Source organism: Miniopterus natalensis, chromosome 14 (genome assembly GCF_054644295.1).
Source record: "Miniopterus natalensis isolate mMinNat1 chromosome 14, mMinNat1.hap1, whole genome shotgun sequence".
In the NCBI taxonomy this organism is placed as follows: Eukaryota; Metazoa; Chordata; class Mammalia; order Chiroptera; family Miniopteridae; genus Miniopterus; species Miniopterus natalensis.
Genome location: NC_142094.1, coordinates 20813173 through 20830801, shown reverse-complemented (window position 1 = coordinate 20830801; position 17629 = coordinate 20813173). Strand labels below are relative to the sequence as shown.

The following is a 17629-nucleotide window of genomic DNA, read 5'->3' as shown; positions in this document are numbered from 1 at the left end:
GACTGGTACCGGGGATCCCAGGGTCCTGGCTTGAGTCCCTTACCCTTTGCCTGGATGGAGTCAGCCCTGGAACATTGGTGCCCTATGTGGCTGTCAGCTGGGGCAAGGGGTGAGGGGGACATTCAGTCATCCCAAAAACTCTTTGTGGGATGTCAGTAGCAACAGGGGTTTGTAGGGAGCCCCCCCCCTATTTGCCCCCTTGCTCAAAGCAGACCCACCACAGCCAATCACATAATAAACATATTTATAGATGTACAATTTCAGAATTCTAATTTCAAGAAATACAGCTTCTCAGGGGATCCTTTAGGATCTATGTTCTTATTGCACATGGCTCAGACTGTCTAGGGACAGCTACCAAGACCAGCTGTTGGGATGGTGGGGCAGAGTGCCAGGGCCACTGTGGTGGGACACCGTTGCCCATGTCCAGTTAACATTTCTCTGGGCCGGGGTGGCCACTTCATCACAGGGCAGGATCTTGTTCAAAAACCAGATTTGACATTTCTTTACCAAACTTCCTTTCCCACCAAGAACCTGTTTGTTGGGGAACTTTAAAAAGAGCCAGGAGAAACTCTGGGAGGATGGGTATCACCTCCTGGCTGGCAGCTTGGGGAAGTAAGGCTTTGGAAGATGGCAGGCTCAAAGACACACCCACCGCCAGAGGAAAATTCAGGGGAAAAATGGTAATTCCAAAAGGCCCAGCTGAAACTGTGGGAATAAATAAAACCTCCCTTCATTCCCCTGGCAGCAACTGCTGTTTTGAGAAAAATCCTCATTTGAAGGTGAGGATAAGAAAACCCTCCTGATTCAAATACATCCTTTGTCCAAAGTGCAAGAGAAGGCCAGGTGGCGTCATGTCCATGGAGGGCAGAGACAGATGTGCCCACAGGCAGACTTTCTTCAGGAGTAAGCTGCTGCCCTGGGGTCCTGGTACCAGCTGGCTGACTCTTGGAGGAAGAGCCTTCTAGAGTCCTTGGTACACGACTCAGGAAAAACCAGTGGCAACCATGGAGCTGTGCGCCCTGTGGCACCTATAAGGCAAGACTCACTCAGGGACTAAGGGGGCGAGGCGAGGTGGCTAGGCAGAACCTGGTCCCTCCACAACCTTGCTGTTCTCTGGCAGGGGGTCAGAGGGCTCCTGGGCACCAGGACAAAGAGCCCACCTGGGTGGCCAAAGCTTGAGGTGGGTGACCTCACCCCAGGCCATCTGGGGCCTCTACCATGACTCAATACTGACCTGGCACCTGGCCCTAAGGGCACTTTCTCCCCTCAAACTTAACCATAAATCTGGCAACCTTCAAAAACTTCCCACAGATTTACACTATCATGATTGCTGCTGCCATTAAAACCAGGCTGGCTGAGGGGAATGTTAAGAGCTGACCCGACTTTTCTCCTGCTGTCAGCTATGGCTCATGTCTAGCCTGTGAGGGACCAGGTTGCCTTCCCCAAACAGTCCGTTTTCTAAAACAGGGAAGAAATCAACTAAACAATTCACCAAATCCCTGCAGTTTGAAAAGTAGACTATATATCTATATATATCTTTATATATGCTATTTACATATAAATAGATATATATACATATACACGCATCTATACATTACATTCTCTGGAAAGTTCTTTCCTCCTCTATCCTTTGCCTACGCCTCTGACTGGATTCCACTGAGAGGTGACTGGTGGTGGCTCCTGGGAGGGGGAAGAAAGGCAGTGGGGCGCCCCCTCCCCCAGCCCTTCCCACAGACATTTGCTACAAGTTTTACATTCTGCTTTCGTTGCCATGGTTTCTGTATCCTAGGAGAGAGCCGATGTGGAGCCTGAGCCTCTTCGGAGCCTGAGCCTCTGCCAGCCCTGGGAGGAAGGGAAGCAGGCCCGTGGCAGGTTTTCCTGTCTGTCCTAAGAGCTTTCTGCATTTACTGGGTGAGAGAGAGGACAGTTGTGTGGCGTTCGGCCTCCAATCCATTTTAATGTTTTTTGTTTTTTCCTTTTTATGTCTTTCCTTAAATATACAGTCTGTCACCTTGGCTCAGTGCATGTCACCAAAAATTCTCCAGGGATTTCATGGTCTGGGGAGGAGAGTGGAACAGTTAGCTTGGCAGTCACGTGTCCAGTCTTTAGCTTAGCCTACACAAACAAGCAACCCTCTTGTCACTGTCCTGCCCACCTGAGCTGCGCCCAAATGCCCTCCTGCAGTCTGCTCTCTCTCCTGGAGGCACAAGCAAACAGCCTCAAAGTATCGAGTCTGTATCTGGATCCCTGCTGAGGGGACCCAGGCAGAGGGATGGACAAGGTACCAACAGGAAAAAGAACTTATACTGGCCCTGCCCACACTCCTCTGGGGTTGGTCCAAGTTGAACCCTCTGGCAAATGCTGGAAGCAGAGCCCACTACCCACACAGGAGGCAGGTTGCCTGATACCAGCAACTTTCGTTTTCCCCCACCCTCTCTGTGCTAAGAGCTCTGCATTCTACCCTGAACTCATGACCTTCTGTTCCCTTCCTCAGACCACAGGTGAGATGCCTGGGAAGGCCAGATACCTGGGGCTTCCAGGCTGCAGCTGCAGTAGCATGAGACACAGTGACAGACAAAAGACAAGAGAGACAGTGAGAGATGGACAGAGACTAGAGAGAGACAGAGACACAGACAGAGCCAGCCTCTGATCCAACCAGAGGGAGTGGTCAGGGTGCACAGGCCTCTCCTGTTTCCAGCCTGTTGGCTCCCTCCCCTGCTCTTTGTCAGGCTCCCATCTTGTTCTATGTCCTACTGCTCAGAAGAGCAGAGGGAGAGGAAGGGCTCTTGGCCTAACCGTTCCCACATGGTCCTTAAACACCAGGGTACAGAGAAGAGTCTGCTGCACTTGGGAAAGGGCCGTCGTGACCTGATGGCTGGAGCAGACCAAGGAGGCACAAGTGGCTCTCAGTAGCAGCCTCAGGCTCCCCTTCTGCTTGGCTCTGGGGTACTCCACAGCTCGAGCCGAGCCAGGGAGTAGGGTGGGGGTGGGGCAAAGAGTAGAGGCCTGAAGCAGACCTGTTTCCAAACACCCCAGAGCTGCCCCAACTCTGCAGCTGGTGGTCAGGCTGGGGACAAGGAGTCTGTGCCATTATCACCAGGCTCTCCCCCTCTCCCCCTCCCACCCCCCTCTGCCTCATGACCAGGGCCAGAGCTGCCGGAAGTTGCAGGGCAGGGGCGGCCCTGGCTCATACTTGGACCTCAGTAGCGTGGCTGGCCCAGGACTATCCATGCAGGGAGGCCTGCACCTCTGACAGTCGGTTACAGCTTGGGGTGCTCATCCTCTGTGCTTTGTGGTACATATCTGTGTCGCCAAAGTAGCGGGCCCGGTATAACAAGCCTTCCTCTGCAAAGCAATGGGGCAGGGTTAGAACACACGCGGTACCTCCTGAAGCCCGCTAGGGTACCTGTCTGGCCTGTGGGGACAGGAGGAAGGCTGTTATAGGCCCAGGAGCTGGGGCAGAGGACCTTAAAGGAGGACCCTGAAGGAGGAAAGACTATGGTCCCAACTTGGGGTGGGGGTGAGGCCAACCAAGGTAAGAACCTGTTATCCTGGTCAGTCTGCCCCAGGGTCCCACAGATAGAGCCAGACGTCCAATCAGTGGGTGCCCATGAGATCTGCTCCAATCTCTGTCGACATACGTGCCTCTGGCAGCCAAACAACAGGCTGACTGCAGTGACTTACAGGAACCTGGAGGAAGTCTCCAGGTGGCCCGTGGCTCTTGGCTCCAGGGAAACAGAGGGGTGGAGCCCAGCTCTAGACTGAGAGGTGGTTGGTGCAGGGCAGTGCAAGGTGCTGGGCTCACAAACCACTGGGCAAGTAGGGCTTTCTTCTTCCCTGTTCTCAAGCCCTGTGCCCCAGCACATGCACACTCACTTTGCTGCTTCTCCTTCCAGCAGTTGTTTCGGAGGTTAGCAATATAATCATCTTCCACGTTCCGCTCCACTGTTTTTAGGCTGGAGCCTGTGTACTCCTCAGAGAAGGTGTCTGCCACGTAGTAGACGACGTTCAGGTGGTCAGTGACTCTCTTATGAATGTGGCCCACCGACCTGGCCAGAAATATACCAGGCACAAAGTAAGTATGGGCCCCAAGCCCAAGGTAGCTCTGGGGATGACAAGGCCCCTGACAGGAGATGTCACACAGGCCACAGGGGTAGTTGCCTCCCTCCCAAACTACAGCAGGAACTTGCACACTACCCAGAGTGAGGGTCTGAAGAAAAGCAGGGTGTCCCTCCTGTCCAAAGGGCCCAGCCAACGGCGAGTGCTTCCCATAGACAGAGCCAGCCTTCCTCAGGCTCCGTGCTTACCATGCTGTAGACTCGGGGGACTTTGGTGAGAAGCCCCTTTCTGAGAGGCCCAGTCAGGAAACCAGGGAACCTGGAGTGAGTCTGGGCTCCCTCTCTGATGAGCTGTGTGACTTGAGCTCCTTGTGCCTCCATTTTCTCATTCATCCCCTAAGACAATTCTTGCTGAGGGCCTGCCTGGCTATTCAGGAGCTCCTAGCCTACAGTTAAGAGGCTTAGGAACAAAACAGGATCCAGCTCTTGGATTTTATGTTCCAGCTCCAACTGCAGGCTCACAGGTTGTGGGAAGAGCCTCAACACGCAGACAGGAGTGAGTGCTCCAGGGAGGACAGTCTACCTACTTGCCCACTGCTGCCTGTCATCTTTCCAGCTGCAGAGAAAAAGCTGCCATCAGGCCACAAAGAGCCTGTGTGGGCTGGTGTGGGCCCAGTGGACCGACTCTGCCCCCTGCTGGCTGACAGGGATGCTGCCAGGCTCCCAGGCAGAGCCAAGCTGCTAGGTGGGAGTAGAGGGCCTCCACCAATAGAAGCTGAGCACCCCCTGTTCATCAGATACTGTCAGGTGCCAGAAATAAATGAGGGGAGCTGACACCTTACATGGTCAAATAACTTGCCCAAGTTCACTGTTGGCAATTGAGTCCATATTCATTCAATAAATACTGTTGAGCATTTCCAATGAGTCTGGCATTTTATTTACTCATTTAATTTTCACAAGCAGGTAGATGTTGTTGTTCCCATTTTATAGATGAGGAAACCAAGGCTCAGAGAAGTTAAGTAACTTGTCCAGGGTCACAAAACTGCTTAGTTAGTAGAGGAGCTGGAATTCAAAGCCACCTTTGCTCTGTCTGACTCCAAAGCCCCTGTTCTTTCCATGGCCCTAAGGCCCCCACTCCTAACATAAGAGCAGAGATTCTTATCTCAAGGTCAGGAGATTGGGGGGGGGGTGTGTGTGTCATAAAGCCTGTGAAATCATATGCAAAATTGTGCTTATGTGCAGGGCTCTAAGAAAAAGATCTGCATTTTCTTAGGGAACTGAGATCCTGAAAAGATCAAGAACTTCTACTTAATAGGGAAAGTGTATTTTCTTGTTTCTAAGCCAGCTTTATGCATTATGATCAAAACTCTGCAGGATGGGAAGCAAGGCTCCTGATGGTGGATGAAACTCCAAAGTTCCCACCTGCTCCCCCCTCCCCCTCCCAGGTACAGGTACTCACGGCCTTGGGCTCAGGCTGTAGGGTGGACTGGAGACCATAAGCTGGCTCAGAGCTGACACGAGGATCAGGATGAGGATGGGCATCAGTTGGACAAATACCCCCAGCCCGCCCTGGAGGGAAGAGCCGATCGAAAGTCATCCAAGCCAGATCGAGTGGAGTGTGCACCCACCACCATTGCCACCAGCTCCCCCCAGCACAGTTAGCCCAGGCAGTGGGAGGTAGTCACTGTGCAAACAGGCCCCGCCACCTGCCAGAAACTAGTGCTAAATACAGGAGGAAGGTGGGTATATGCATTAGTGAGAAAATACCAAAAAATGAGCAAAAGTGGCTGCCTCCAGAAGAATGGGAGGCAGAGCTGGAGGGAGACTTTCACTACATATACCTTTTCCAATTTTAAACCATACAAATATATTACCAATTTAAAATTTGCCAGTTAAAAAACTATAAAAATAAATTTGTTCACTGTACAGTAATTTATAATTTTAAAACTCTTCTGTATGTTAAATATATACAAAATAAAAATTTTAAAATAAAAAACCCATAAGGCTACACTGTCAAAGCAAAAGGGAACCCCTCTGCCTGCCACAATTTTAAATGCTCTGCAACTGTCCTCAGTGTTTTAATTTTAGTTAGGTAGCTGTTCTTGCAGCATTCAAAGTGTGTTTGAAGCACTGTCTTGATATAGCTTTGCATACATTTCTTGAGTGCCGGAAAGACAAGAGTCAGCACCTATACTGTCATCCTTTATAATTCTTTCATGAAGCTTAGCTTCCCATTGCTTGAAAAATGTTGGCCTTATGAACAAAGGCTGTTCACATTGGAACCTGTCTGTAGGTGGAAAACATTCTGCATTACATTCTCCAAAACAGGCCATCAAACCCCACTCCTAGTGGGCAATGTGAAGTGGGCTCCCTCTGGTGTCGCTCAGGAGAATGGCAAGGGAGGCCTAAGATGGCTCCTTGCTGAGAGTTGTGGGAACGCTGCCATCCCAGAATAGACAGCTGAGCATGTCACTACCCCTCCAGGCCCCACCCCTCCTCTCCCCAGCACCTTCCTCACTCACGTCACCCTGGTTGTCCCTTCGATCCTGCCTTTGCTGGTAGTTATAGCGCATACGGCCATTGCTGTAGACATGGACGTTACCTGTGGGTAAGAGGGATTGAATCAGGAGTGAGACTGCTGGGGAAGGGAGAGGCTGGCATCCAGTCTCCCACCTTCACCCTGCTGAGACCTGGCTGTGGGGAGGGTGGGGGGACTTACTAGATGGGAAGCCACCGCCAAAGAACATGTTGAAGAGGTCTTCTGGGGAGATGTCAGCCTCAAAGCCACGGTGGAAGTCCCCATGCCCATGGCCATGCCGGGCTGCCTGGCTCTTGTCATCACCAAACTGGTCATACTGCTTCCTCTTTTCTGGGTTGCTAAGTACTGCATATGCTGTGCCAATGGCTGGAAAGGTGGTAGAAAAGTCAGATCTGGGGACGCTGGGGTGCGGGTGACACGGCTCCTACGGCAGTCAGCAGCTCACTTCCTTCAGGTACTTTGGTGGTGCTTAGGAAGCAGGAGTCCATGGGGCCAGTGGGAAGTTCGGCTATTAAGCAAGTGTGTGTGTGGGGGGCATGCGAGAATATCTCTAAGTGAACCTGGGAAGCCCGGGCTGGGCAGAGGATTAACATGCAGGCTCCTCGCTCTCCACCTCATGATGAGAGTCCAACTTTTTCTGCACACCAGGCCCTTATAGGCATTATCTTAGCTACTCCTAACAGCAACCTCATCTCCATTTTACTAACAAGAAAACAGAGGCTCAGAGAGGTTAAGGGTAAGCTCATAGAGCTCTGATGTTGCGGAGTCAGGAGTCAGACCCAGGGGTCTTGCTTCAAGTTTGCTCTCTGATTTCATGAATCCACCCCCCACCTCCATTCCTCTCTCTTGAGGTACCCAGTGGATGGGGCATTTCTTTCTGGAGGTTATGTAATCTTGAGGTCACAGTGTGACCTAAGGGCCAAAAAGATATACGATGTCCTGTTGTCAACTGGAAGCAGCAGGAACTGCAGGGCAAGTAAAAATCCCTGGTTCCAGTCGAGGCTCCTTATCTGCTGGTAGTGTGGCCTGGGCGAGGAGCCCTCTCTTCCCTGGGGTCCAGGTCCCAGGTGCAGTTCCTCTGCACTGGGGCCTTCCCAGTAGAGCTCGCCAGGTGGGAAGCTTGGACTTCAAAGGTCCCCAGCTCCAGCCTCCTGAGTCTCTTGCTCCCTCTCAATTGGCCACTCTCTCACAGGAGAGGGTCAGAGCTGCACCTGCTTCAGACCCTGCAACCCCTGAGAATGAGGTGAATGCCCCTCCTCCTCCCATTCCCACAAGGCTCACAGCCAGGTGTGGCCTCTCAGTGCCTGCTGGGGGAGGCTGCAGGCAGAGGTCAGGGCTGGAGAAACATTAACCACAGCCACCTTGCTTCCCTACTCTGTTCTCCTTCATCCTCTGGGCTGGCTGACAGGCAGCAGGGGGTGATGCCTGCAGACTGTCCCATGACCAACCCCAAGCAGCACCCGGGGTGGGCTCCAGAGACAGCACACCAGGTCTTGGGGTCTGCTCTGCCACAGGATTCCCACCTGGCTATGGTCACTGCCTTAGTACTATGCAGCACCCTGCCTGGGCCAGGATAGGCTAGTCACCATGCTCTCTCCCCCAGGGAAGTGAGCCTGAGATCCTGAAGGTCCCAGGAGGGACAGGTGGGCATGAGAGAGGAGATATCTGGGCGATGTGGACCTGCAGTGCCTAGTAACACAGGGTCTGTACCCACACGCAGGGTAAATGAAAATCTAACCGATTAGAGAGTAGCTGATGATTTCAGCCAGAACAGAAACACATCCCAGAACCAACAAGCCAAGGCCAGAGGGACTGCCACGTCCCCCCTGCAGGCCCCAGGGTGCACGTGGTGTCAGACACAGAAGGCATGTGTAGAGGGGGTCGGGGGTTGGCTGGCTATGGCTGCTGGCACTGAGGAGGCCACCAGGCCAGAGGCCCTTGACCTGGGGCTGCCCAGTTTCTCAGCACAGGAAACAGTTATGGAGATGGATCAGGTGGACTGCTTCTGCCCCTCCATCACTGTATGGCCTGGAGGAGCCATTGGTCCTCTTTTACCTTAGCCCCCCAGGGAATGAAGAGGAAGGGGGGGCAGGAGGATGCAATCTGAGGTCTGACAGACTCTGCGTGGCCAGAGGTGGCTCCTAAGACCTTCTTCCAGGAAGCAGTTCCCGAGCCAGTAGGACCTGGGTTCAAGGCTGCTTCCTAGAAAAGCCCCTTACTCCTTTCCAAGGACAGGCGATAAAAACCAAAATAGCAGGACACCAGGGTTGGCGTACCTTTGAAAGCTTCAGTGGCGCCCGGTGCGTGGTTCTTGTCTGGGTGGAATTTGAGGGCCAGTTTGCGGTAGGCCTTCTTCAGGTCCTCATCGGAGGCCCCTCTGCTCACTCCCAGGATCTCATAGTAATCTTTACACTGCTTGACCCTGGGGGAGGGAGAAGAGCAAGCCGGTAGGGGGAGGAAGCTCTATGTGGGCCTAGAGCTATGAGGTCAGGTGGGCAAGGACAAGCAGCGAGAGCACACAGCTCTGAGCACCCTCAGGGCCACAGGCTGTCAGACTTTGGGAACAAGGGAGCCTCAGAAAGCTCCAGTGGTGATGGGGATCTGGGCAGGGCGCAGAGGAAATACCAAGAATACGTATAGGGTTTAAGAGGGGCAGCTGCTGCGTTTGCCAGGCCAGGAACCTTTGCTAACAGCACCCTCACTGCAGGCGACCTCACAAGGACTGTCAACCAGGGGCCTTTGCCCAAGGGCAGGTGTGGCCCAAGCTGGGCCAGCTATCTCCTCTCCTTGCAATTTGAGTCTTGAATGGGCAACATAAAGGCCATGGCAGGTGTCTGTTCACCCCATCTCAGGGCCCCGATGAGACCCTGCTTCTCGAACTTTTCCAGGCACTCTTAACTCCCCACAATCAAGTTTCTGTTGCCTACAACCAATAGGTTTGTCTGGTCAGAAAAATGTAAATTTGGCACGTTTTTATGACAAACTACAATCGTGCTAGGTCACACGCAGGCTGAACCCAGTCCTGAAGTTTGCTGATGTCTTCACCAGCATAGCAGCCCGGACCACGTGGGAATGACCTCGGAGGTCCCAAGTCTAGCTAGTGCAGGGAGGCCTGGGGAGAAAAGAAAGCCTGGGAAGCCCTGGCTGAGCCATCTCGGCCTGGTAGTGAGGTGCTCCAAGCAGGGCCTGCCCAAGCCTTGGAGGGATGGATAACCATCTCCTGTCTCTACTCACCCCACACAGGCTCTGGTCTGAAAGGGTCTTTGTTGGGGGCGGGGTTGTGCATTGGGGGAGGATGGGGGGAGGGGGAGAGACCAGGCCTCATCTCTGACAAACAGAACTGTGTAAAGAGGCCAGGCAGTAGAAGAACCGGTGGTGTCAGCATTTCCAGACTCTGCTGTGGGTTGTCTTGGCAGGAGGGGACAGTGTTCTGATTCCCACACTATATTCCAGGGCCTTGTGGGGAATAAGGAGTGGGCCTGGTGAGCTTGACCATCGGGACTCCCTCCATCTTCAAGACCCTCCCAGGGCCCATCCGGACCACAGGCAGACGTGAGGTGGAGGACACCCCACAGGAAGCCTTCTCTAGACTTAAAAACTTCCCACCGCCTCCAGCCCCATCCCCTGCAGCCAGGTGCAGCCTCCTACCTTTTCACAGCTGCTACTTGTTCCGAAGTGTAGCCTTTGGTGGTCTCTCCTCCTCCCCCGGCTTCGCCATTGGCCGAGGGGGTGTCGGACCCACCTGCTTTCCTATGGGTCGCATGGGTGGTGTCTGTGGGTTGGGGTTGGTCACCAGCAGACTGTGGTTTCTGGTTGAGGGACTCAATCAGGGCTGTGCAAGGCAAGGAAACCATTCAGGCCTCCTGCTCCAGCAAGGTCACATGTCATGGCCAAGGGGCACTTGGCCCTGAGAGACCAGGCCCTCCACCCCACCAGCTTATTCTCCCAGCAAAGCCACGTTTCTTGCCTGACTCAAGCTGGGGGTGGGGGGAGCTACTGCTCTCTTAGGATCCACAGCCCTCAGAAGTTGGCAGGGTATATATAGGTCATTTTAAACTCAGCATAAAAAACAAACTATTTTTTTTCTTTTTTCCTGTTCTCCAAAATAAACTGTTAATACTTCAGATTTTTCAAATCCCAAAGTAGTGTGTTCAACAGCCACCCTTTGTGAAGAGCCGAGACGGACAGAGCACTCTGCAATGGGGACCCCATTAGGACCCGATCCAGCTGGGATTGGTCAGAAACTTCCCGGAGGCTTCGCTTAGCCATGAGGAGTGGGGGCAATAAGTCTGCCCCAGAGAGCCAGGGGTGGTGTGAAACTCAGGATAAACATTTGATGTGCTTACTACTTGCTATTTTTTACATTTCAAATGTCCTACTTCAATGTTCAGAGTCTATACAGGGTATTAGATGTCTCCCTCAGGCAGGACCATGGTTATTCATACTCAAGTCCTTGGTTCTTGCTGACTCAATACAGACAAGCTGAAGTCTCTGGGAGAGTCCCCTGTGCCCACTTATCTCAGGCACAAAACCAGTTTTGAACCCCCCCGTCATGCCCTGGGAAACCAGGCATCTCACCACCACAGGGACCCAGGACACCTCTGTGCTGAGGAGGACAGCAGCACAGCCCACTGCTCCCCAGATTCTTCACACGTGCCAGGTGCCTGCTGGGCTCAAAGCACTGTGCTGGGTGTCAGACACCCTGTGCTTCGGCATACCTGGGCCTCACCCAAGGGGCCTGAGCAGGGCTTGCTGGGAGCAGGACACTGGGACTCAAGCGAACCAATGTGCCCTAAGCCATTGCTGTCTTAGCTGCAGCAAACTCATGGGATCTCACCAAGTCAGCAGCTGGGAAATCTACACACAGGAGCTGACAACCAGCTTGCCCATGGGAGGGAGGTGGAGGGGTTCCCATAGCAAACACTGAGCAGGCACTCTGAGAGGAGCAACAGTAATGAGTGCTCACTGTGTGTCAGGCAGGCCTGGGCACAGTATTAGCTTATTCAGTCTTCATGATGGCTGTAAAGGTAGGTCTTATTACTACCACCCCATTAGAAGGAGGAGCTGTTACTTATCAACTTGCCCATGGCTGCGAGGGCTGGGCAGGCAGCACTTGAACCCTAGGATGTCCAGCTCATGGGACCTTGCTCTTCACTATGCTGTTGACCATACAAGTCTGGCAGAGGAGGCCCCTTCCAGCACAGTCATTCCAAATTCAGAAGAGAAGTTAAATTCAGAAAGACCCAGGTTTCAAACCTCAGCTCAGCTAAATCCTAACAGTATGACCCTGGTCGACCTGTGAAACCTCTCTGACTCTGTTTCCTCACAATGGGGGGATGAGATGAGATAATGTGTATAAGCACACAGCATGGAGACTGACACAGAGCAAAAGTTCAAAATGAGTAGCTGCTAATACTATGACCCGGGCTGATGAACTCGTTGGCCAGGAAGATGAGGGGACCCGAGGTGGGTGGACTACGGAGCTCCAAGGCTTAGGAAGCAAAGTTTCAGCACTCAGCAGGCTTTGGACCCACCTGACACTTCAGGTTGTCCCAGATGCCAGGTCCATGCCAGGCATGCAAAGCAGCAAACCAACAAATGAAGAGCTGCTGATCAAGAGAAGCTTGGTTTGCTACGGTTTTGTTTTTTAAGGGCTTTTAAAGAAGTTGCTTATTTCGATTTCTCTGGAAGCCCCAGTGGTCCAGGCTGAGCTGATTTACCCTAAGGGCAATATGATCCATCATTCAATTGTCACAGAGCATCAGCCAGGAGATAGAACAGACTCTCTCCAGTACTTCTCAGGAAAGATTCTGGAAGCTTTTCAGGGCAGTGACATGGAGTCAGCCACTCAAATTTCCCTGAGCTACAGAAAGAGAGCCAAGGGAAATAGGTGTGCTCTGGGTCAGACAGAAGGTTTCTGCTTGAGTTGGCAATGACAGATTTCTGGTTGCTGACAAGCAGGCCTCTCTTGTGGCCCAGATACCCCCTCTCTCAGCCCGTGGGATGTGACCGGCTCCTCCTGATTCACTGTTACATCCCTTGCTGGCACAGTGGCTGATGGGCAAAGGTCACAAAAGAGGAGATAGAACAGCTTGATGTGACTTTGGAGTTAGACAGACATGGCTGGGTTCAAATCCCCATTCTGCCCCTTCCCAGTAAAGCTGGCAGACATTTAAAAAGAAGGGAACTAGTAGAAGAAACCAAAGCTGGGCGGGGGGCGGAGAGGGAGCAGCTGAGGTAGAGGTGAAAGCAGGTCTATAGACAAAGCCACCAGGGGTGGCCCCACCTCAACCCCAGACTGCAGACTCAGACTGTCTGGGTTCAAACTTGGCTCTGCCACTTGCTAGCAGGGTCATCTCAAACAAGTTAAGTGTGCTTCTCCATGTAAAACTGCATCTCCCTCGAGAGAGCTGGAGGAGTAAATGAGTAAACGCATATAAAGAATTTAGCACAAGTTCCAGTAAATATTAAGTGTTATCTCTTACTTTTCTTTCCAGGCCCTCTCTATGCACCCATAGTGTGCAAGGTGAGCCGGAAAACGGAAGCCAGAGCAGGGAGAGTCTGGGAGTGGAGCTAGACAGTCTGGTTATTTCGCTAATTATCATGTAGCCTTGTCAAGTTATCTAATACCTCAGTGAAGATATGATCTCTGCCTTCACAGGGTTGCTGAGGGGTCAAAAAGACTCAGTGAAATCAGGTGAACAGAAGGGTTGAGCACACAGTGAGGCTTGTGAAGGCTGACTGACTTGAATGCACAACCCCACCTTAGACCTCACCAGTACTAGAACATCCCTCAGTCCTAGACCCTGAATGCCAAAATCTCCCGGCAACAAATCCTCCTGTCCCCCTGCACTGGTCTTCCCACCCTGGCCTTCCCGACTTAGCCTGGACGCAGAGCCAGCCATCTCATACAAGTTCAGGCAGCCTGAGCTGCAAGATCATTCAGGTCAGCCCTTTCTTTGTATGCCGGGGAAACTGAGGCCTACAGATGTTCTCATCAGCTTCCTGGCAAACTTGGTACCTTCCATCATGGTTGTTAAGCTTCAGGCAAAGTCAATGTCTAATAGGTTGCCAGGCACTGGATAGAAACTCCCAGAAAGGGACTGACTAGCTCCACTAGCCCTGCCCTGTGGCATCCCAGCTTAGGGCCTGATTACTGCTCCATGATATGACTGTCCAGCTGCTGGTGCCTCCCCACCTCACTTCCTACAGCATGAGTTTCAGGTCTCCCCTTATTTTTTCTTCTAAACCCTCACCCAAGGATATGTTTTTTATTAATTTTAGATAGAGGAAGGGAGAGGAATATAGAGAAACACCGATGTGAGAGACAAACATTGATGGGTTGCCTCCGGCATGCGCCCCACCTGGGAATCAAACCTGAAATCTGGGTACATGCCCTGACCAGGAATCAAATCTGCGACCCTTCAGTGCACAGAACGACGCTCCAACTAACTGAGCCGCACGGGCCAGGGCCCCTCATATCTTTTCACTGTGAGGTCCTTCAACCCTTCAGGATTGCTCTGAGGAGGCCTCACCCTTCCCTCCGTCTGTCCTTCCACTTCTCTCATGCTCTTGATCCTCCCCTTTCATTTCTCAACTTGTCCTGTCCCCAGGGCCCCTGCAGCACCCGAGTGCTGCTCACCTCGTCAACACAATGCTCCCTGGCTCCCTGGCAGCTGCTCTCTCCTGGGACCGCCTCTCCCTGTTGCTCCATCTCACTCTACGGCTAAGGGTGTGCCGGCAGCAACCTCCTCTACATGTCCCACTTTCCCACAGTGACTTCAGCCAGACACAGCTCCAGTGAGCTCCATCACACTGAGACGAGGTTTTTAGCTAGAACCTGAAGCTCGCTCTCCTAAGTTCCAGGCTGACGGCTTCTTTGGAACAACCCAACCCACCAGCAACAACCCACCGGCACCTCGCACTCTCCCCATCTCTTCCCATCCGTGTTCCTCGGCCTTGCTTTCTTCCCAGTCACACAGGCTTGGATTCTGAACACCCATTTCTCCTTAGCATCCCTCTCTCACGCAAGGTTTGGTAGCTCCCTCCAATGACCTCCTCCTCCAGGCTGCCTTTATCTCAGGCTCTCAGAGCTCCCCACCTACTCAGCGCAACTGTCTCCCACCTAGTTTCTGCCTTGAGTCTCTCTTTCCTCTTATTGATACTTCATATTGCTCTCTCTTAAGAAAAATACCCTTATCTTCTTCCTGCCATCTAAAACCTCAATGGTTTTTCTCACTAACTACAGAATAAAGTGAACATCCCAGCCTGGCAGGGCAGGATTTCCACAATCTGGCCCCGTTCTACTTTCCAAACTTAATCCTCTCTATGCTCAAATTACCACCTCCACAGCCTCCAAATCTTGCCACATTCAATCTCTTCCTCCAGACCTCTTACAACTTCCAGCCTCCATGTCTTTCTTCCAGTACTCTCTTCTCCAAGTCTCCTACTCTCCTCCAAAGTACAGTTCCAATGCTGTCTCCCTGAACTCTTTCCTCACTGAGATCTACCATTATTTTTATGTCCTTGCTACAGCACTTGTAATTTAAGTTCAGGAGATTGTCCTCCATGCCCCTCACCCTGAGGACTTCCCTCTACCTCACCAGACTGTGAATCCATGGAAGGCAGGGACTGGATTTTTCATGTCTCTCCTTAAGCCCTCAGTATCTGACAGGGTGCTTAATTTTTGTTTAATTACAGTTATTGTTTTATGGCTTACAATATTACCTTTTCTGTAATCTATCTCCCTCACTAGATCATATGCTCCTTGAGGCAAAGGCTCATGTTTTACCAATCCTGCTATACCACTTAGCACCAAGCAGAGGACTTTGCAAACAAAACAAAAACATTGGCTGCATTAAATGAACACCAGGAATGAGTTCAAACCTCACATACTGAGTGTGGACAATACTACCTAGTATTTTTCTAACCAATATTTCCCTATCCTAGGCCAAAATTAACCCCCAGGTCCTTGTCAGCCCAGTGCAGGGCCATGGACACAAGATGTTTACAGAGAAGCACGAGGCATATGCTATTTCCAGAATATCATAAATATTACAAATATGCAGTAGGTGACTCTCCGGCCTGAGCAAATTCCAGTGCTAGAGCCTCAGGAAGGACATCCCTCAAAGCCCCTGAACTGCTGACAGGAAGATCTCCACAAGCTATATTGTTACCATCCATTCTTGGCTGCCTGCTCCTGAACCGCAGAGGCATCAGAGTGAGATAGAACTATGACTACCCCATCCCGCTCTCCTCTCATACAGCATGATTTATTTCACAGGGAAGCTCCTCGAGGGGGTTACCGCAGGAGTCCTGGCAAATGCAGGCATTCCAGGCCACCTCTTCTGCTAGTGTTCCCCTTTCTAAATTTCATAATGTGGGCAAGGATGATTAGGAGGCTGACTGCTGCTCTCGTTTCATTTTATTCCTTTAGTAAATATTTAGAGTCACAGAACTTTCCAATTTCTAGCTGGGTAATATTGGGCAAGTTCCTTGCCACTAAGATATGTCTTCACCTATACAACAAAGTTAATGATCTCTGCTCTGCCTCCCTGATAGGGCATGCTCAAATGAGAAGATGCATTCCAAGACTTTCTAAACTGAAAAGCCCTACGGGTATTACTGTTATTCTTATTATCCGTCCCAACCCCTTAGTTTTCTAGGTAAGTAAACACAAGCTCAGAAAAATCACATGGCAGCAGTCAGGATAACTTAGGTCTTCTGATTCTGAGAACCTGTTATATGCCAGACTGTTTAATAAGTGGTAACTGCAGGCACAAACCCTGTATCTTTAACAGACTACCTATTTCTCTCTTCCAGCTTATATGAAGAAAAACTTCTTTGAAGACTTAAGTTAAAGAAAAAAGGGTTCCCAGGTACAGCGACATGCTGAGTAGTTGAGACAACCTTACTTTTCCCTCCCTGGTTCGGAAGGCTTCATTCAGTCCTGCGCTGTATAAGAGGACAGCCTGGTGCTGTCCAGCTGTCCACACGGCCAGCCACTGGGACTCTTGGGGGGAGGGGGCTGGGGGTGGGGGTGGCTAGGGCCAGCGTCTCCAAGAGAGTTCGGTCCTGATGTCACAAACCAATGAAGAGGCTCCAGGAGGGAGTGAGAACCCCGGTCTCTGGACAGACAGTCCAAGGTGCTAGTGTGGAGCCCTGGGGTGGGGTAGGGTGGGGGCGAGGGTGGGGGAAGGGGCAGAGAAGGCAGGCTCTAGTTTTGGGAGGCTGGTCCTTGGCCTTCAACCGGAAACGTGCAAGGGAGCGAAGATACGAAGACGCTTTTGCAGGCAGTACGAAGACCGTAAGTCTTATTTCTCTCTTTGGAACCCATTCTCGCCGTCAGAGTAATGTTTATTAAACTATATTTCCTAGGGCGGCAACTGGCCCTGGGCCACCGAATGGCCCCTTGGGAAAAGTAGTTCGATTTCGCTTTGAGCTAAGTTCCCTTCGCCCGGGCTGCCAGCGCCTCTCATTCTTGGGAACTCCAAATTTCAGAGGGTTCTGCAAGCACCCGGAAAGCTGAAGTCGCGGTCGCCCCTGTCAGCAGGTGTGCAGCATCCCGGAGAGGCGCGCGATCGAAAGACTACACTTCCCAGCACCCACCGCGCGTCCCAGTGCGCAGGCGTAGCCTCGCCTCGCCACCCCTCCCCCTCCTCCAACTGCTCCCGTCGGTCCGTTCCCGTATTCCCCGCATTAGTTCTAATGTCCCCTCTGTCTCGCCGGCACCTCACACTCACCGCGAACACGCGGCGTCGGGTACAGCCGCTGCGCCTTCTCGAGGAAGCGGAGCGCCCGGTCGGGCTGGTTGCTCTGGATGGCCTTGAGGGCGATGCTAATACAGCGCTCGGCTTCATCCTTGTTAGATTCCATGGCGGAACCAGAGCGCGGAACCAGGGAGGGGGAGGCCGGGCGAGCGAAGGGCTGCGCCAGCCGCCGGCGCGTCGCTGGGCAGGAGGGCGCGGGATGATGACATCAACCCTCCGCCCCGCCTTCTCCGGGATTTGAGCGAGGGCGGAAGCGCTGCAGT

General features: G+C 52.3%; 1 protein-coding gene across 4 annotated transcripts; it reads right to left on the bottom strand.

Annotated features, from left to right (window-relative positions):
* Positions 1-227: 227 nt before the first annotated feature.
* DNAJB12 (DnaJ heat shock protein family (Hsp40) member B12) lies at positions 228-17496 on the bottom strand. 4 transcript variants are annotated; one of them, XM_087824352.1, is made up of 9 exons: positions 17340-17496; positions 10246-10429; positions 8874-9019; positions 6778-6963; positions 6581-6660; positions 5518-5627; positions 3877-4049; positions 3248-3345; positions 228-2057 (listed from the first exon to the last, which is right to left on the bottom strand). In XM_087824352.1, the coding sequence occupies exons 1-9, from the start codon at positions 17470-17472 to the stop codon at positions 2028-2030; spliced, it is 1140 nt and encodes a 379-aa protein (XP_087680478.1). In that variant the 5' UTR covers positions 17473-17496; the 3' UTR covers positions 228-2027. The 4 variants fall into 4 exon arrangements, with proteins under 4 accessions (XP_087680478.1, XP_016079593.2, XP_087680477.1 ...); XM_016224107.2 differs by having other exon boundaries at positions 3194-3345; positions 17340-17493; XM_087824351.1 differs by having other exon boundaries at positions 3200-3345; positions 17340-17493.
* Positions 17497-17629: the final 133 nt, after the last annotated feature.